The sequence below is a fragment of the Folsomia candida genome, unplaced genomic scaffold (genome assembly GCF_002217175.1).
Source record: "Folsomia candida strain VU population unplaced genomic scaffold, ASM221717v1 Fcan01_Sc033, whole genome shotgun sequence".
NCBI lineage: Eukaryota > Metazoa > Arthropoda > Collembola > Entomobryomorpha > Isotomidae > Folsomia > Folsomia candida.
The window spans coordinates 1,425,479-1,444,505 of NW_019091225.1; the positions used below are offsets into that span (position 1 = coordinate 1,425,479).

The 19,027-nt window shown below is 36.2% G+C and overlaps 5 protein-coding genes across 10 annotated transcripts; 3 read left to right on the plus strand and 2 right to left on the minus strand.

Moving 5' to 3' along the window:
* The first annotated feature begins 840 nt into the window (after window positions 1–840).
* LOC110860647 (cap-specific mRNA (nucleoside-2'-O-)-methyltransferase 1) lies at window positions 841–4,948 on the plus strand. Its single transcript, XM_022109730.2, has 14 exons — window positions 841–1,006; window positions 1,111–1,338; window positions 1,407–1,603; window positions 1,669–1,842; window positions 1,938–2,176; window positions 2,344–2,572; window positions 2,652–3,079; window positions 3,159–3,361; window positions 3,453–3,578; window positions 3,641–3,872; window positions 3,957–4,064; window positions 4,137–4,258; window positions 4,319–4,427; window positions 4,518–4,948. Exons 1-14 carry the CDS (start codon window positions 976–978, stop codon window positions 4,720–4,722), a joined length of 2,631 nt encoding a protein of 876 aa, XP_021965422.1. The 5' UTR covers window positions 841–975; the 3' UTR covers window positions 4,723–4,948.
* A 407-nt stretch (window positions 4,949–5,355) lies between these two features.
* On the minus strand, window positions 5,356–6,630 carry LOC110860658. The gene is made up of 5 exons (XM_022109749.2): window positions 6,475–6,630; window positions 6,176–6,372; window positions 5,961–6,092; window positions 5,667–5,885; window positions 5,356–5,601 (listed from the first exon to the last, which is right to left on the minus strand). The coding sequence occupies exons 1-5, from the start codon at window positions 6,569–6,571 to the stop codon at window positions 5,455–5,457; spliced, it is 792 nt and encodes a 263-aa protein (XP_021965441.1). The 5' UTR covers window positions 6,572–6,630; the 3' UTR covers window positions 5,356–5,454.
* Window positions 6,631–7,513: 883 nt separating this feature from the next.
* On the plus strand, window positions 7,514–11,483 carry LOC110860656. The gene is made up of 4 exons (XM_022109746.2): window positions 7,514–7,639; window positions 7,860–8,149; window positions 8,499–8,971; window positions 9,467–11,483. The coding sequence occupies exons 1-4, from the start codon at window positions 7,633–7,635 to the stop codon at window positions 9,870–9,872; spliced, it is 1,176 nt and encodes a 391-aa protein (XP_021965438.1). The 5' UTR covers window positions 7,514–7,632; the 3' UTR covers window positions 9,873–11,483.
* LOC110860655 (matrix metalloproteinase-14) lies at window positions 9,881–13,620 on the plus strand. Its single transcript, XM_022109745.2, has 5 exons — window positions 9,881–11,443; window positions 12,051–12,440; window positions 12,726–12,866; window positions 12,937–13,054; window positions 13,127–13,620. The coding sequence occupies exons 1-5, from the start codon at window positions 11,333–11,335 to the stop codon at window positions 13,570–13,572; spliced, it is 1,206 nt and encodes a 401-aa protein (XP_021965437.1). The 5' UTR covers window positions 9,881–11,332; the 3' UTR covers window positions 13,573–13,620.
* On the minus strand, window positions 13,490–16,472 carry LOC110860653. Of its 6 annotated transcripts, none has more exons than XM_035860479.1 (6): window positions 16,239–16,472; window positions 15,891–16,152; window positions 15,289–15,337; window positions 15,063–15,107; window positions 14,330–14,982; window positions 13,490–13,969 (listed from the first exon to the last, which is right to left on the minus strand). In XM_035860479.1, exons 1-6 carry the CDS (start codon window positions 16,279–16,281, stop codon window positions 13,684–13,686), a joined length of 1,338 nt encoding a protein of 445 aa, XP_035716372.1. In that variant the 5' UTR covers window positions 16,282–16,472; the 3' UTR covers window positions 13,490–13,683. The 6 variants fall into 6 exon arrangements, with proteins under 6 accessions (XP_035716372.1, XP_035716371.1, XP_021965431.1 ...); XM_035860478.1 differs by having other exon boundaries at window positions 15,232–15,337; XM_022109739.2 differs by having other exon boundaries at window positions 15,229–15,337.
* Window positions 16,473–19,027: the final 2,555 nt, after the last annotated feature.

The following is a 19,027-nucleotide window of genomic DNA, read 5'->3' on the forward strand; positions in this document are numbered from 1 at the left end:
AAATGCATATATACGAATTGGTAACTCCATCGTTTTGAGACGGAGGCCAGGAGACCAAGAAGACGGGTGGATGACGTTTTCCACAGATAACATTGGGAATGATTATGTGGTAAGTTTTTTTTGTCTTGAGGAAATAAATCTTAGTTATTTTTCTACAAAATATGAAAATTATGTAAATGAAATGAAATGCATATTATTATGTTTTTAGATTGAATTGCATCCCGATGGAGAAGGGGAATTTGTGCTGATTGATAAAATAGTAACTTACGTTTTGTTGACCCCCACAACGATTTCTTCTCACCAGAATTATGGTTATACTGGTCAAGGTCATCATTATGTGATATATCCAAACTATACTTATGGTATCTTATAAATAATCCAAATGAGATAGCTCACGGTCACACGCTGCTGGTATTATATCGAATTTCAGGTGGAGTAGTGGGCTGCTTGTTGTTCTTTTCCTAATTTATTTTAAATTTTGATTTCATGTAAAAATTGTAATTTTAAGAAGAAAATGTCTCTGGTTGCGAAAATGCTTTGTCGAAATGCAGTATTTTGACAAAATAATAATTATTTTGAAAAATAATGTTGATTCTAATTGAAAATAAAATTTAATTTGCACATTGTTACCATTCATCGGAAACTTAATTTCATTCAGCATTGCATTGTCCATGTCACAGACTGTGACTCACAGTTCATGATAAGTCACTTATCATCATCAGTCATCACTCTGGGGGTAAAAAATCTATATTAGCAGTACATAATGTAAAGTATTGCATAGCCCCATGCAATGGAGAGCACGAGACTGCGAACCGGTGAGCTTCAAAAACTCGGAGGCATTTTCTCTCTCTCCTCGTGGCAGTCACACGCGCAGAGTTCACTCCTCGTTGAAATTTGGAATTTTGTTTGCTCTACTAAAATTGAATATTTTGAATTGATATCCTGTTCTTCACGGTGTAAATACTACCAATAAACATGCCTCGAAGGAAAATGGACGCATCTATTGGTACGATATTTCATATTTATTACGCATAATAATCATTAATTAATCATAAAAGATTCATCAAAATTGATCAACTTATTACTAATTAAGCCGTACCTTGTGCACAGGTTCGGATCATGATGACCGAAAAAGGGGCAATATATCGAGTCCTAATCAGGTTGCAGGTTCCAGTAGTGGGGTCGTTTCACGGCCAACGGTTAATCAACCAAAGCCGCCGCCTAGCATTATTGTAGGACGGCCTTTTAGACGCCCATCTCCCAACACGGCTTATAGGATGCGGCAACAGCGTGATGGAAATTATCATGATGACGATGATGAAGAAGAAGAAGAACAAGGTACGATCTCGTTTCCTAATTGACTCATAGTCATGTTGTTGAAATTAAAACTTAATATTTGTAATTAGAAGTCGCACCAGCCCCAAAACTAGGCAAACCAGCCCCGCCACAAGTAATCCCACTGCCACCGGTACGAGGAGGAAGGACCAGAAACGTGTGGAATGATAATCCAACGAATGCTCCTAAATTTTCCCTCCAAGGATTTAAATTAGACGTCAAAGAACTTCAAATCAGTGCAGCCGACATGAGACTACAGAACGTCGATGTAAGATAAGAGTTAAAGGTATGCCGTGTGGATTTATGACTTCATTGTTTTGTGGTAATTATTAGGACGTCCCGTTGAAGGAAGATGTCAAGTGGATTATTTCGAGTGACAGATCAGCGCTGACGTTTGACACGCTGATTGACGGGAGAAAAATTGGGACTCCGATAACTTCAGTGAAAATTGATGAGGAGAAAGCATTCATTGACCCTGAGCTGTATTACGAGTTGATAGATTGCAAGGTAAATAAATTATTTACACCACCACTACTAGACCACTTACTACTACCCAAAACCAACTAATTCATGCAATATTGAATGAATCCATGTATGCATAGGCCTTATTTCAAAAGATGCCCAAAGATGACTATCGAATTGTGCGGGGAAAAGGAAACATGTTCGAAAAAGTGGACAAGGGGCCCTTCTTGTGTCGAGCAGCAATGAAGATGGCGAACCTGGATGCTATCCTGAACCACGAGCTAACCAATCCAATGACTCGAGATGGACATCCCGTTCTAGGCTTGCCGGACTTGTTCTACTTTGCTGATGTGTGCGCTGGTCCTGGAGGATTTACCGAGTAATTGATTAATTAATTAATAAGCATACCCCGGCCAAATATTTTTTTATCCTACCCTACTCGTGTTGAGCTCAACATGAGTAGGGTAGGATAAAAAAATATTTGTCCGGGGTATGTTAATAAGTTGAATATATTTAATCATTGATCTCTCTAAATGCATAATTTAGGTACATCTTGTGGATGAAGAAATGGGAGGCGAAAGGATTTGGGTTGACTTTAAAGGGGGAGTTGGATTTTGATCTTCAAAATCTCCACGCTGAAACGGAGACATTCGACACATTTTATGGGAGATCTGGAACCGGAGATATTTACATTCCGATCAACGTGACCGGTTTCATCGAGCATGTCCTCTCCAACACAGGGAATAAAGGTGTTCATCTCATGATGGCGGATGGGGTACGTTGACAAATGAAAACTAATTAAAATTGAAATAAAATGATAATTATTAATTATGATTAATTTAAAATTTATCCAGGGCTTCTCCGTGACAGGGCAAGAGAACATGCAAGAATTATTGAGCCAGCACATCATCCTGGCACAAATTTATGTGGCACTCGCTATCGTCAGAGTAGGGGGGCATGTAGTATGCAAACTTTTTGATACGGTGACACCCTTCACAGTGGCGCTCATCTACTTTATGTACTGCTCTTTCGAAACGGTCACGATTCATAAACCGGTATCAAGTCGACAAGCAAACTCGGAACGGTATTTGATATGTAAATGGAAAAAGTCAGAGAACGTGACATCCCCCATCGTGAAGTATCTGAAGGATTGTCACGAGAAAATGTGGGTCCATAAGAATGCTGCTGACAATAACGAGGCTATTTTGGAACTTGTCCCTGTCTCAGTTCTTGCCAATCTGGACGATCCGTTTTATAATTATCTTTTCGATTGTAACAACAGGTTCGACTCGATAAAATAATTGTTTTGGTTTTGGTATATTTACATTGTCGTAATTAATTCCACTGTTTCTCTAATTTAGGTTGATTAGCAGTCAAATTGCGACCCTTAAAAGAATGGCTGCTTTTGTATTGAATAAATCCTTGGACAATGAACCAATGCAGTGGAAAGCAAAGACACGAGCAATGAAGCATTGGTGCATCCCGGCGGAAATTCCTATGCCTGCCATGTTACGACAGCCTGAAAATGGTGCAAATGCAGTTTTGCAAGGAGATTTGAAAAGTGGTGAGAAATTAAAATTAAGTTAAAAGTCAGTAAATTACTATTTGCTTTTAAATACAGGCAAATTAATTGTTATGTTTTTACATTTATTAAGCGATTCTCAAGCGACATAATATTGACGTGGTTCCTGGAAACTTGCAAGTATTCCAGTCACTATATGATTGGCGTGCTGTTCCAACCACATTGGGTAGGGTATCAGGAAATCGAGGATTTTTTCTGTGTAAGTTATCCCTGACTTGAAATCGTTTTTAGTGTCTTATGCTCAAATCGTTATTATTTTAGCCCTTGGAGGATATTCATTGTTCAAGTACAATGGGACAGGATGGACTTCTGCTTCGACCCAGGCTAAGGCGCTGTCGATTATGATGCCGTCAAAAACTCTTTTCTATGGCGAGTTTGGGCTCGAAGTACGTGAAAGGTCGGGTCCAGTAGAGAATTTCGACATGGTTCTTCACATTATTGATGCATTAATGTTAGGCGGCATGGATTTGCGAAATATGCATTACACCCGAAGGTACGAAAAATTATTAATCTATTTTTTTACAAGTTGCTATTCTCTTATTATTAACTTGTTATTCTGCAATTTTTTTTACAATAGGCTGGAAATGGCAGAAAAATTTGCACAGGCTCTCACAATACCGGAAAGGTTGATAATTCGGGCCAAGCCTTTAATTCGCATGGAACAGATGCTGTTATTTATTGAAAAGTAAGATTTGAAATGTAACCTCAACGTAAAAAAAAATCAATGTGTGACTAACTGAATTGCAAATATGTATAGGATCAAGGGGCGCGACTTCATCAGGGGTGGTACACCCAGACCTACATGCCCCATGGACATGAATAATCCTGATTCGGCGATTATATTTCCTAGAGGCTTCTTATTTTTAAAAATTACAAAAGGTAAATCAATGATATTAAGTAAATTCTTTCAATTATTTATCCATGATTGACAATATTTAGATCCTTGGCAAATGATTTTGGATCCGAAAATCAACAACAAAGTATTCTTCAACACGGCATCTGGACATTCAACTCGTGACACGCCAATGGACGCTGTGGCTAGTTTCTTGTAAGAATTTTAAGTTAATTATCGGTGTGGATTGGATTTGAAATGGAAATCATAACCTACAAGATTACTTACTATCTAATCTTTTTTCAGTGACACGATGGAGAATCGAATGCTGTGGTCCTGGGATAGGGCAACAAGTCTCAGAATGGAAGCACCGTACTCTAGCATGGGTGAACTATGCCCAGATCACGTACACACGTGCACTTTTATGAATTTGTTCAAAGGGATGACTCGGCCTCCCAAAAATGAGCAGGATGCGACTGAAGCATCAACTTTACCTAAAGTGCAGCCTTGAATACATAATTTTATCCGGTTATGTTGATGTTTTTAGAATTTTTAAAATCATTATTTTACGTTTGTTTTACTTTTAAGTAAATTGAATTATTTCATAAGGTTGTTGTTAAACATGGGATTTTTCATAGTTGTTATTATTCGTAACTTATAAACCATACAATTAAAGAAAGGCGTGAGATTGTGTTTACTAGAGTAGAGAATAAAGCGTTCTTAGAATTTTTATGTGATATTGATCAGATTTTGATTTATTTTTCATTGCAATATTTTTTGGAGAAACTACAATATTTTCATAATATAAATACTTGTCGTCTGAATATTTAATTCGTGTCACTATCAACTATGAGCGTGAAACCAAAGCTGAAATGTTCTTTAATGGGTCATCAATTTTGTGCATCTTGACATTAAATAAATAAATATGATTTATGAATGTGAAGAAAATTTCTAGAAATTTTGTATCAGGGGTCCAATAGCTTTATTAAATGGTCGAGGAGTGCAGATTTTTCATGCTGGATAAATATATGGGAAAATAGATTATGATTACTACTGTTTCATGTGAATGCCAATTTTTGTCCATTGAATTTCACACAATTAGGTCATCTGAACAAAAAAAATCAGAACCGAATCTGACCCTAGCTAAATAAAGTCTGCACACTCTGCACCGTAGGTTTTAATTTGGTAAATAAATATTTTATAAAACATGTGGATTATTTAAACTGAAATTAATGAATTGAAATTAATAAAAGCTCCAAAGTTGATTGTCCGATTGGCCGCAGGTATAAATGTTGAGGATTTCTCCGTCGACATCTTTCCCTTCAAAAACCGTGAGGCATTTTTCACTGTTTTTCGACACCAAGGAAAAATATCCGAGACCCATGTCGTCCTGCAATTAATTGGCTTATTGTAAGTTGATTATGAAAATCATAATTTTATTATTTTTTAACTTGCCTTCCACCATTGCATGTACCAGAGTTGATTTTCCCTTGGTGGCGTCTGGCAGTCGTATTGAATAACGTCGGTATTATCGCCCGTTCCCAAATTGGCCACGTCTAAGCATTTCTTCGATAGCTTTCCAACAATTTGAAACAAAGGTCTAGGTGATTTTTGGCAAGGGCCACCAAAACATAGAGCACCTGGTAAAATAGGTCCAACAACGTTGGTGAGGCCCTGAAAAATGTTTGCCACTACGTTTTGATCACAAGTATTTAAGGACATTTTATCAATTTTGTAAAAAAAAATTACGGTAAAACCAAGAGAGAATTTTTGATTATCCCCATCGTTGCATTCCCAGATTTCCAATTTGATACCGTCGCTGCTACTCCCTTGATAAATGTCGGCACATTTCCTGCTTTTTTTGCTTTGAATTCCAAACCCCTAGAATGGATAAGTTGTGCAGTAACTTATCAATATGGTAAAAATGGTCAATTTATAGCGTAATGTGCATAGGAATTGCTTACCCCATAGAAATTGTCGTTCATTATGTTTCGAAGATGGGTTGTACCATTGTAACGAAGTGTTTGGTGTGTGGTGGTGGTGGGAGGTCGAATTTGTGGGAGGACGTTATTAGTACCGACACTGGAAATTTCTGGCAGGAAGGCGTACCTGATGGCTGAGATTAGCAAATGTCCAGCAGAGGAAAGGTCGAAGTTAAATCCTTGAAGAAAAAATAATAATGTCAAATTTATGATAATCGGTATAAAATTTAAAATACAATTTTGATTTAGAATGTATAACAATTTGTAGTAAAATAAGATACCTGGGTTCGGATCGTTGTTCGCAGAGTTTTCCGCTCCTCCCAAGTTGCAATTGTACAGAATAATTAACAATGTCGCGAAAATTATTAATTTTGCCATCTTGCGACGCACAGCTTGACAATCTTGGTGAGAAAATTGGAATGATTCACTTATCCAGAGAGGATGTCTTTAATATATGACGTTAAAAATCCTCTTGTGTATGTACTCTGCTTTTTATAATAAATAAAATACCGTCGTAGCAAAATAATGTCAACATTTGCGTAAATAGATAAATACATATTATTTTGCTGACATTGCGGAAGCCGTTTCAGGACAAAGCAAATCATAGATGATGGTACACATCGGGACAAAATATTACGCCGACGAGCAGAGTTTTTATAAAATATATGCAAAATATAGATATCTTGCATATATATGTAGGTAGGGTCACTCATGACTGCTCCCTGACCCAGAGCGTCGGGTGAAATGTCAACATTTACTGGAATACTGGAAAAATAAAACAATAACTAATCCAACTTTAAATTACTAACAGGAAAATGATGAAATTCATTGATTTTAAAGAATCAAACCCGAGTCGATATTAAATTGAGGACATCTGACCATGCATTTTTCGGATCAATTTTATTTCACATGCTGGTAAAAAGGTGGTTTTATTTATGTAAAAAGACGTTATGTAAATAAATGCATGATCAAAAACTGCAGAATACTGTATTTACAAATAGTTTGATGATATATATGCTAGTGTTCATTTTGAGAACAGAACAATAATCGCTGATCAAGACAAAAGTTGAGGAAGAGTGAGTTTACAGTGATCTGACCAATAATCTCAATTAAGTACGAGTTCAATAATTTATGTTGATGAGACATCTTAATTATCATGCATAAATTACATATGTATGAATAAATTGAGAGTAATGTTGAGCTTGCAATTGCATTATTCTTGAGGTCGTACGGTACATAAGTACATATCGGTTTGAAGTCAAAGCTATCCATTTAACGAAGCAATTCATGACATACGCAATTTTTGTCATTTTTCTTTAAATACCAAAGATGCTGGAATAAATTCTTATTTACTCGTCATTTTCCTGTTCATCAACTTACTAATCAAATTATTTTCGCGATAGATTGAGGTATTTGCAAACCTCTACGTGCATTATTTCATGATCGGTAAGTAAATAATTTGAATTCGGTTTTTAAACCAATTTCCAAATGGTCTCGGTGACTTAGTTATTTTCAAGATTTTTCCAAAAGTAACGATAAGTTTCAAGCTATCAAAAGCCATTTACATAAATCCAAAATAACGAAACCTGAATCAAAATTAAGGTTCCATAACGGATTAATTAATTTTTTATTGCTTTTGGTGATTAATTTCCGATTTTACTTCCAGAAATGTCCAAGTTCCGTGAAAAAGTACTTTTTGGTCTGGGACTCTTTTGTCTTTCGACCTTCGTCCTCCTGCCCTCCGCAATGAGCCAATTTCCCCCCGACTGGCAAGACATCATCATGCACGCATTCGCAATGACGATGGATGACATCGACACCAGCAAAATGTTCTACAAACCATCCGAAGAAACCTGGCAGTTGGTCGAGTATAAAGAATCTATGGAAGAAATAGAAAAGTTTGAAAAATTCATAACTGGGTTGAAATTGGGCGGATTACTTCCCGAGCTTGACATCGTGAGTTAAAAAATTCACATTTTGAGTAATTTCTAAGCTTTGGGAACTTGTTTTAAAATTCTGGACGGCAAATTCATAGTCTGCGAGCTGATTAATAGAATGGCGTCGAGTTTTTTAGCCAGTTTCGATGAGTTCCAATTTTTATGCAGGCTTCCTAAACCTGAAATCTCCTCGTTCAATAACTTTCAAAATCTAGAAAGTATATTTTTTTAATTTACAACGACCTGCTCTACAAATTAGTCTTCCAGAATTGTAAAATAAATTCCCAGAGCCGAGAAATACTTTAAAATATGGAGATTTTGGCGATAAGTCGTTCAGTCCTGCATTAAAATTGTCCAATCTGTTCCAGGTTTTTGAAGGCCTCGCCCACGTCCTGGACTTTATCGGATCAGTCACCCAACACAAAAGCGAAATATTTTGGAGTATGATTACCGGCGAAATGGATAAGCGTATCTTGGAGCAAAAAATGTCGGACATGCGGAGTAAAATTGAAGCGTTTAAATCCAGTGCGCAGCATCTCGCTCATGAAGATGCTCCCTTCACGGTGGAAGGTTTTCGCCAAATTGAAGACATTTTGGCCTTCTTTTCCGAACCGGGCTCAATTTTACGGAAATATCCGCTCCACTCGTCCCCCCTCGTGCTAGGTTTTATCCCAGTTATGGTCGTTTATATTGAATATGCTGGCAAAAAGTATCCCAATATTGAGGAAGATTGGAGATCAACTCTGCAAAATAAGGCCATCTTTGTGCTCGAAGTTTACAAACGGCTCAGCATCAAGGAACGGATTGAAGCGTGTGAATCAGTTCGTTCGATTGATGACAGGTAAATGATTTAAAAAAATATATATGCATTTACATAAAAATTCCAAAATTTGGAATTGGTGAATTTAATTCACCAATCAAAAGTTTAACGTAGAACTCGATAAGTCATCGTTAAAATTGTCAAAATCAGCAGATTTTCAATCATTTCTAAGCTCTGAAAATTTACAAGCTTCAATTTTGCTGAATGTTTTTTAAAAATTGAAATCTCCTTCAAAAACTGTCAAAATCTGGGGTGTATATTTTTAAACTAATTGGCGACGACTTGCTCTACAAATTTGTCGTGCATAAGTTTAAAATAAATTCCCAGAGCCGAGAAATAAAGATTTTGACGATTTTGGCAATGAGTCCAACGTCAAACTTGAAAAACGTTCCTGAAATTCCTGAAATTTGAGCCAAACCTTTTCTTCTGCTCGCAAAAATTATCGCCCAACTCTCACGAAACAATTATTGAGGAATGAAATGGTCAAATTTTTAATCTGGTCAATTTTTATGACAGGGAACCCTGCTTCTTCTGCGGACATGGACCACCGACGCACTACGAGTTGAGTGACTTCATTAAAGAAAGCCATGACTCGCCGTTGGGCCAGTTTCCAAAGTGGATTCGATGTCGCAAGGTGGACCCCTCGGTGGGGTGCGACCAAACTGGACGGCAATTCTGGAAACATACGGAACGCGAGAAGACGGATTACTTGAAATATATCGTGGAATGTATCACGGACCGATTTACGAAGCAGGTCGTCCTCGCCGCGTCGGCCTTTGATATGCAGGAGGACTTTCCATCTTTTGGAGTGCAGAGGAATTTTGATGAAGAAGAGAGGATGAATTGTTTAGTTGATTATATTAAAGTTATCGAATACTTGTATCAAACCATGTTTTGGAGGGTGGCTTCCTTAATGGTGTAAGTAATTTGCAAGGGAGATAATTTAATTTGTACAATTCTTATTGGTAAAACTTGATGAACATGATTATAAAAAATTTTTTTTCATATAAATTTTGAAAAATTTTAGCCTTGTATTTTTAAGTATTTTTTACCTTTAAATGATTGACAAAAAAATTAATTACGCGATTTTATAAGGCATGTTTTAATAAATTGATCCATTTTAAAAGTTTGTCCATTTCCTTCACTAAATAGAAACCGTTATATGAGAATTTGTACTTTTGCTAGCTGAAAAACAAAGTTTAGCTCAAATGTCAGGAATTTTCACATGTTTGTCAAGTTTAAACGACGATTAGTGAATTTAAAATTTTATGTACACACATGTACACTTAGAAGATTTATCTTGTATGGCTAATTTCTTACAGAAATATGTATGCCAATCTATTATGAATGTATAATAGATTGTTAAAATCCATTTAAAAAATTTTTCCGTTTCCTTTTTTACAAATCATTGTATGAGAATTGGGCTATACTTTTTTTGAGCAAGATAAATAACAGAGCATGCATAGCTCAAATTTCAAGAACACTTACATTTTTTTCAAGTTTAAACGTTGATTGGTAGTGAATCTGGAATTTTTGTGTAAGGACATAAATATTTATTTAAAAGATGATGGAGCTGCCCGATGAATTCTTATAGAAAATATACTATTTAATAACAAATTTAATTTAAAAGGTTTGATGAATTTGGATTTGCAAATATATATGCAAATGCGTTATATAATATGCAAAATGATTTAAAAATAAATTTAAAACATTAGTCCATTTCCTTCCTTACATTACAAATCGTTATTTGGGAAAATTATTGCTTTTGTGAGCTGGAGAAAAAAACGAGTTTAGCTCAAATTTCAGGAATATTTACATTTTTATTTTCTTTCAAGATTAAATGTCGATTAGTGACTTTGGAATTTGTGTGTAAATACATAACTTTAATTTAAAAGATTTGAAGAATTTGGCACGGAAATATATATGCAAATGCATTATGTAATATGCAAATTTATTTAAAAACTAATTTTAAACATTTGTCCATTTCCTTCCTGACAAATCGTTATATGAGAAATTATACTTTTTGTGAGCTGGAAAAACAAAATTTAGCTCAAATTTCAGGAATATTTATATTTTGGTCAGTGTAAACGTCGATTCGTGAATTTGTAATTTTTTGTGTAAAAATATACTGAAAAGGTGTACCTGCGGTATTCATGAATTTCTTACAAAAATACGTATGCAAATGTATCATGGATATTTGCTTGTGGGTTTATTTACCACACATTGCTGCATTATCCGATAATTAATTCGATTAATTATATAAACCGCATTTCCGGTGGTTCCGCACAAACTCCACAATTTAATTGTAACTTGGTTTAGTGGACGAGACTAATTTCATATTAATTTTTTAATAAAAATACACTTTTCTACCGACGCTATAATATGCGTACTAATTTTTTCTTGGTGTGTGGAATTCTACTTAAAATCATAGTCTTATTAGGACGAGAATTATGGGCCGTTGCGTCCGAAATATCAAGTAGCGATGATGGAATGGTGAGTAATTTACATACGCAGAGTAAATAGAATTAAAATTGACACCACTTATTCAAAACACTTACTTTGTAATTTGGGTATAAACTTTAAAATTATTTTACAAACTTTTAGAAATTTAAATAAGAGATGCTGAGTTCCTGAAATTAGATTTACTATAAAATTAATTTGACAAAGGTTGCCCAGAAAGTTAATTTACACAGCACAAATAGAGTTAAAATTAATAAAAGTTATTACGAAAACATTCGTTTTGTAAAATTATTTTGCAAACTTTTAGAAAAATTAAGAGGTAAGTAATTAAGAGTAACGTTCAAACTTTTCAACTTTATAGGAGTAATTTACTGTAAAACTTATACGCAATTTTACAAATGACAAAGGTTACCAACAAAGTTTTGCAGTAATTTGTGTAAACCTTGTAAAATTATTATTTCCCAACTTTTAGAGAATTAAATAATAAATACTGGATACCGTTTTGTCTCAGCCATTAGTTTTACTCTAAAAGTATACGTAATTTTACTAACTTTACTCAGAAAGTTGGTGAAAATTTGCACCGTTTCAAAGTTTCAATAATAATAAAATCGATGAAATTTTTATGAATTTTTTACCCAAGTCATTCCTGTTGACGTATGGCTACCTGAAGGGGTCCGATCTCTCCTCAAAATACGGGAACAATATGAGCATGGCGATGTCCGAGGGGTTGAAAAGTTTCCAAAAATTCTACCACCTCCCCGAATCTGGGGAATTGGACGAGTCTTCCATCACGATGATGAATCAACCCCGCTGTTCCAACCCGGAAAGGATGGACTTGACCCGAAACATGCAAATGACCCGGGACATGTCAACATCTCGGGGGTGGACGTACTCTCGGTTACGATATGCCGTTCAAAATTTACCGAGACGGTCCTCCGCAAGGCGACAAGGTTTCGAGGAGGATGTCAAGACAGCTTTTAGAATTTGGGAACAAGTCGCAAACATTAGTTTGGTCCAGGTCGGGTGGTGGGTAAGTAATGGTGGTACGACAAATATGCAACCGACTTTTATGCAATTTGCATAAATGTCGTCTACATATTTGTCACCCCATCGCAATCAAGCAGATGTGGAGATACGTTGCAGAGGTCAACGCCGCCAATCCTGCGCCGCGTGTCGTCGCCGGCAATAATTCTGATTTTCTATTGCTTCAAAATTGAGACGCTGCGCAACGCCTCCGAAAAATTGGTCGGCGTTGACCTCTGATAAGTTGTTATCAGTTTTTTTTGCGTGGGTAATTATGACCTTAATTAATTAGGAACCCGCCGAAATTAAAATCGCCTTCGTGGAAGGTGAGCATTCCGACAATATGCCGTTTGGCGACAGAGCGATGGGATTCGCGGTGGCGCATGCGTTCTTCCCTTCTCGACAAGGGGGTGGAAATCATCATGAATTAGAGGTAGACAAAATTCTAGGCGGATTTATTTTACCCAAAAATTATTGTTATCCAGTTGTGGCTTTGATGACAGGGCGATATCCATCTTGATGATTCAATTCACTGGATTTTTACTGGTGACGAGAGCGACAATAATAATAACAACGATGAGGCAGCAGTCAATTTTTTGCATGTTTGTGTCCACGAAATTGGTAATATTTTTGTAAATATTACCAAAAGATATAAAGGTATTCTCAGACTTAAAATTTTCCATTTCTGATCAGGTCACGCCCTAGGTTTGGAACATTCCGAGGAAGAGGATGCCGTCATGAACATGCTGATTCGACCGAGACGCGACCCCATGAACTTCCACCTGCATGAAGATGATATCCGTGGCATACAAAATCTCTACGGGGCCCGAGAACCAGAAGGGGACCAATTTATTTCCGAATTTGACAACGAGATTGGTGACGAGGGAGACATACGTCATGTTGGGGATGAAATTAGTTTGGACAATTTTATGCCCCCGCCCCCAACAAAGTTTCTGCACAAAAACAGCCGGATTTCGGCGTGGAAAATAATTCCATTAATGAAAAAGATGCTCCCACCACCACACGTTTTAAAAATTATTACCATCACAGAACAAGTCAGAAACAAGAACAAGGCGACATTTCAACCAACGACGACTTGTGGTTTATTATTAAAAAATCTTATAAAAACGATACAATGATTTGGTCTAAGAACAGTAAATAAAAAAAATACGAAATTTCTGAAATGACCACTAATTTAAAAAATTATTATTATTATTTGTACTAACTTTTCTAAACTATTTAGCCCGACTTCACTCGAACGGTGGAGGTTTTCGGAACGTTTGGAAATAGTATTTATCATACTTCGCCAAATATTTGTCCTTCGTCCCTCTCAACGTGCTTATCTGGCGATGCACCCACAAAGAGTAGTGTTCCGCCTCTTTGACCTGCTTTTCGTACTTCATTTCTCTCCTGATTTCGTCAGCACGCTCGTGAAAATCGCGGTCTTCGTCCCACACGAAGGTGACCCTCTTGTTGCACACCATTTTCTTCTTGTGCGGCGAGTAGGCGCAGATCGGGCCGGATGTCCAACTCGTTCTGGGTAGGGATGCCATGTAATTGACAAATTGACATGTTAGAAATGTTCAAATTGTCAGACATTTAAAATTTCAAAATTTGTTACAAATATGGCAAGCTCAAATTCTCACAAATGTCGGTTACATTGAAATTGTGACTTGCATGATCAAATTTACAAATACGACATTTATGACAAATACGACATTTATGACAAATACGACATTTATGACAAATACGACATTTATGACAAATACGACATTTATGACAAATACGACATTTATGACAAATACGACATTTATGACAAATACGACATTTATGACAAATACAACATTTATGACAAATATGTATGACATATACGACACAGATAAGCCCCAAACTTACCTGGGGGTCAGTTGAAGGTCAGGTTTCTTCCTGGGGGCGACAGGATTCTTGGCTCTCTCCTCTTCCTCAGCCTTCCTCTTTTTTTCCCTATGCTGCACCGAGAGCTCTTCAATCCTGAGAACTTCGTCACTATCGACCCGCGACATGACTCGATACCATTCGACTTCCGCATTGTCGAGGACTCGGTTCAACTTGCGGCGGAGAACGAGCTGTTGTTCGCCCCTGGTGTAGGCTCGGATTTCCTGTTCGTATCGAAATCGGGGCGTTACGGGGTCCATTTTTGGGGGGAAGCAGCGTTTAAAACAGCAGCAGCAGAACATGGACGAGAAGATGGACGAGAAAATGGTGCATTTTCCGGGAAATTTTGGGGGGATGAGAGGTTGCGTCTCTTGGAGGAAGAGGGGTCCCATATTCATGAGACGGACGGGGTCCAGCAGGGCTGAGCTGGAGGGTGGTCGTGGTGGTGAGGGGGAGGATCGTTCCATGAAAAGCAGTGGGGGTTGCGGGGATGGGGATCGAGATGAGGTCGGTAGGACGAATTTACGACCTGGACGGAAGTAAAGTTTGGCCTCGAAGTTTTCCTGGGAACGACGGATCTTTTCTTTTTTGACGAGTTTGGCCAACGCTTCGGCGCCAGAGCAGTCATAGCGGTCCTATCGTTTAACAAGTGGAATTTATTGATTTGATTGGATTACAAGGAAGTTTTGGTGGAAAAATGGGGAAAAAAGTTTACGTTATTATTTGACAATATAGTTTTTGTCAATATTTCGAGTGTTATCTGTAATTCGGTATAATAAAAATAAGGGTAGAAAAAGGCGAGAAAATTTAATTGGATTTATATAATTTAAGTGGAACTTAAGGAGAATTAAAAATATTAGGAAAGTAGATCATTGTCGTACCACCTTTTTCCGCACGTTTATGATCACAGTGCCAATTTTTTTCTTATGGGCTTCCAATACCTCGTAAATTGTGGTGAGTGAAACTTCGTCGGCGTCGAAGCAAGTCGTCCTATTTTTAAAAAAATGTGTGTTAACGCAAGACTCCATCGTCAAAATCAACACATTTTAAATCGTTTCTTTGCTCTGGAAATTTATTTAAAAATTCTGGACGAAACAAACTTATACTAACAAAGTTGTAAGTAAGTTGATTAATAGGATGTCTAGAATGATGCCTAGAATGACGGTGAGTTTTTTAAGCCAGTTTCGAAGAGTTCCAAATTTCTGAAGGTTTTTTAAACTAGAGATCTCTTCCTTCAACAACTGTCAAAATTTGGAGGGTCAAACGGGATACAAACTCCGCTACGACGAAAAAAAATCTGACAAATGTTTATGATCTTAAGATTTGTAAAATTATCAATCCAAGTCACTCACAGAAAAAAATCTTTAAAAAAAATAAAATTTTTTAAAAAATTGGCAACGCCCTACTCTGTCGTCCTGAATTTTAAAATAAGTTCCCAGAGCCCACAAATAATTAAAAATGTGTCGACTTTGGAGATGAGTCATACATTAAACATTATAAACATTTCTTTCCCGACACAAAAATTTTACATATCAACCCTCACTTTGAAACATGAATTCCCCTCACGCGATGCAACGAATTTGACAACGTGTCCCCCGAATAGTTTAAAATGCAGTCCAATTCAGGCAGGCAGGATAACACTTCTTTATTCACGTTCACACTCTTGTTCAAGTCCAAATAGATAAAGTTCGTGTGAGGAAATTCACCACGGTAGTTTCGCAACGTTTGAAAATCCGGCACCAGAGCGTACACCGTCGTGTTCAAGTTTGGGTCGGAGAGACGGTGGACAAGTTGGTGGGATCCGTCTAGGAAATTTTGAACATAAAATTTTGAACGGATGAATTTTTTTAAAATAAATTTTGTCAACTTTTTTTCAAAATAATTTTCATACCGACAACGTCGACATCTGTGACGAGAAAAAATGCTTTGTTCATGTCGGGAACTTTTTTTTATCGTATATTTGATTTTTATTATCTCGTTGACTGCTTTTTTTGCCTAGTTTTATTAGTGACACACTTATTCTTATTCCAAAATTCGGCCCAAACTGATGAACAATTCTCAGAAGAAGTCTCTTCCAACATGAAAAATGTCATTATTTGACTGAAACTAGAATCAATACTGCTTCCAGTGTATTTACCATGAGGGAAAATAAGATAAGAAATTTTGGGATAGATTTAGTTTACAATGGAGATTAAAGTAAATGTTTATCGTTACTGGGATGGATGGATGAGTAATAAGTATTTAGTTTCGTTAAATAATGACTTCTGAGATATGTGTATACGTACCTCCTCTGAAAAAAGATAAGGAAAAGTTGTCACATTGAATTGTGTACATTTCATGACACGGAGAAGGCGAAGGATAGTGTGACATACATAATAATATGCATGACAGTTTTTGAGTCATTTTGTACTTATTGAGGGTATTCATTTCGAGTTCGCATCGTTGGCAACGTTCGCAAAAAAATAAAGTTCGCAAGTTCGCAAAACAATTTGGCTTGAAAATTGATTTGCGAACTTGCGCATCTCCAAGGCTAGTATTTAGTTAGCAAAATATTTTTCACAAATTTCGCAATGGGAAAAGTCCATAAATCTCCATTAGTTACCAAAGTTTTGCCATTCAAATTTTTGAATTTTCTTATTTGGTAAATTTCAGATTAATTCAGATGCAAAATTTCGGTAACTAATGGAAATTAACGTATTTTTCTTAGTGAGGCAAATACCTAACAACGAAAAAAATACTAAGTACGCATTTGACCCACCCCAAAAAAGTGACCATCTGCGATATCTCAGTCATTTCTCAACCGATTTTGATCAAATTTTGCACCGATTATTGTTCCATAATATAGAAACGGGATCTGATCCGACTAAGCGATTACGTGATCTTGACCGGAATTATGGGCAAAAATGTAGCCTTAGAAACACATTTGTAATTATTGCTAGTTACTAGCAAACGTTATCAACAGTTTGATACCCACGAATTGTAGGGCAGTTTATCCCGAAAATTTTAAGTATGAATATATCAAAATCCGTTAAGAATTGGCTTAGTTATTCCAATTTGAAGTTCCGAAATTCCTCCTCGTGCTACGAATCATTGCCATTGACAACGACGCAAGACTAATAAATTGAAAACAAATTACATTCAAAACTGTAAACAGCACAACTAATCGTTGCTTCTGTAACATGCTTGGTAAACTGCGTGAAATTGTTGTTGTTGGTGTTGCACCTCCAGATCAGGTCTTTTGGTGTTTAGTAATCTAGGCCGGACATTTTGACCAAAATGATATAAATCGGTTAAGAAATAACGGATTTATTCAATTTTAAACACCCAGCATTTAATAAAATTATTCCGCATCAAACTACTGAAAAGGGGTAGTGCAATGCAGTTATCCAATGGGCAATCTAATCACCCAATTAAAAGTTATAAATAAACAAGGTCCCTAAAAAGGGGAAATCTTAGTGAGGGAGTGCAATCACAACTAATAAATAAAATTAGATTGGAGAATTTTTGCATCACCGCTCTCGGTACCATTTTTACTGGAAGCATTAATCCTTTAAATAGAACACTTGCTCCCTCGAAAGGTTCGATGATTTTGCATAGAGTAGCCAAATTAATATATGAAGTTGAAATTTGTATATTTTTTTAAACAAATACGTAGCTCATAATTATTTAGCCATCATATCTTACATATCTACCTCAGTTAATTTAACCCACTTCTCGTTCACTACACAGTAAAAATGTATTCCTTCCTCAATTTATTCAATAAAACTAACAATTCATGCGTATGCAAAGAAAAATTTATACTGCACCCAGTAAGAATGGTACCGAGAGCGGTGATGCAAAAATTCTCCAATCTAATTTTATTTATTAGTTGTGATTGCACTCCCTCACTAAGATTTCCCCTTTTTAGGGACCTTGTTTATTCCCATTGCAAAATTCGAGACATTTTAATAAAATTTTACGAACTTTTTCATTTGCGAAGTGTCTTCACTTCATTGCTTCGCAAAATTCGCAATGTCGAAAAAGTTATGTTGCGATGCGAACATGCGAACTCGTAATGAATACCCTCATTATTTAATAAATAGATGACATAACTGATAAATATTTATAATGCAGAGAATATTTAGAATTTAGAAAGCAGGAGGCAACCTGCTTTCTAAATTCTAAATATTCAGAAAATGCGTCATGATTTTCATGCATAAAGCGTTTTTTTCTGAGTGACTTTGACGTCGTTATCGATAATTCGACAAATCTTACGATTTTAATTACAGATGTCAGATCTTTTCCAGCTGCCCGGTTTTTCCTATTTTTCCTTGGATTTTGTATGCATATTCATAATTAACATGAATTCTGAATTGTACAATTTTGATTCTGAAAAATGTATGTAAATTACAATTCGGTATAAGCAATACGAATGTCTGTAATAATTAATAATGACCGAGTCACAATTGCCTCCAATTGCCTATTAATTAATTTCGCATTGAAAATGTAAGTATGTGTATACATAAATATATATGAATGCTGAGTATTAATAAAATGGAGTATTTCGTATAGAGACCAATGACTGACATATTTATTATTAGTAAATAATGCACACCTACCTCTACATAATCAACATTTAGCTGTGGAATGATTTGTAAATAAAAATTATTTGGGTTTTTTATGCAAAACAAACTAGAATGT

Bases quoted from the DNA above. Each gene is read 5' to 3' on its own strand.
- LOC110860655 (XM_022109745.2), top strand. From the start codon at position 11,333: ATGCGTACTAATTTTTTCTTGGTGTGTGGAATTCTACTTAAAATCATA. The intron at 11,444-12,050 runs GTGAGTAATTTA...TTTTTACCCAAG, and splicing joins CAAGTAGCGATGATGGAATG to TCATTCCTGTTGACGTATGG. The intron at 12,867-12,936 runs GTAGACAAAATT...CTTTGATGACAG, and splicing joins GAAATCATCATGAATTAGAG to GGCGATATCCATCTTGATGA.
- LOC110860656 (XM_022109746.2), top strand. The intron at 8,150-8,498 runs GTGAGTTAAAAA...AATCTGTTCCAG, and splicing joins TACTTCCCGAGCTTGACATC to GTTTTTGAAGGCCTCGCCCA. The intron at 8,972-9,466 runs GTAAATGATTTA...TTTTTATGACAG, and splicing joins GTTCGTTCGATTGATGACAG to GGAACCCTGCTTCTTCTGCG.
- LOC110860658 (XM_022109749.2), bottom strand. From the start codon at position 6,571: ATGGCAAAATTAATAATTTTCGCGACATTGTTAATTATTCTGTACAAT. The intron at 6,093-6,175 runs GTAAGCAATTCC...TATCCATTCTAG, and splicing joins TGAACGACAATTTCTATGGG to GGGTTTGGAATTCAAAGCAA. The intron at 5,602-5,666 runs GCAAGTTAAAAA...AATTAATTGCAG, and splicing joins GGTACATGCAATGGTGGAAG to GACGACATGGGTCTCGGATA.
- LOC110860647 (XM_022109730.2), top strand. From the start codon at position 976: ATGCCTCGAAGGAAAATGGACGCATCTATTG. The intron at 3,579-3,640 runs GTAAGTTATCCC...TTATTATTTTAG, and splicing joins AAATCGAGGATTTTTTCTGT to CCCTTGGAGGATATTCATTG. The intron at 4,259-4,318 runs GTAAATCAATGA...GACAATATTTAG, and splicing joins ATTTTTAAAAATTACAAAAG to ATCCTTGGCAAATGATTTTG.
- LOC110860653 (XM_022109739.2), bottom strand. From the start codon at position 16,281: ATGAACAAAGCATTTTTTCTCGTCACAGATGTCGACGTTGTCG. The intron at 15,108-15,228 runs GTACGACAATGA...ACCGAATTACAG, and splicing joins TAAACGTGCGGAAAAAGGTG to ATAACACTCGAAATATTGAC. The intron at 14,983-15,062 runs GTAAACTTTTTT...GTTAAACGATAG, and splicing joins CTATATTGTCAAATAATAAC to GACCGCTATGACTGCTCTGG.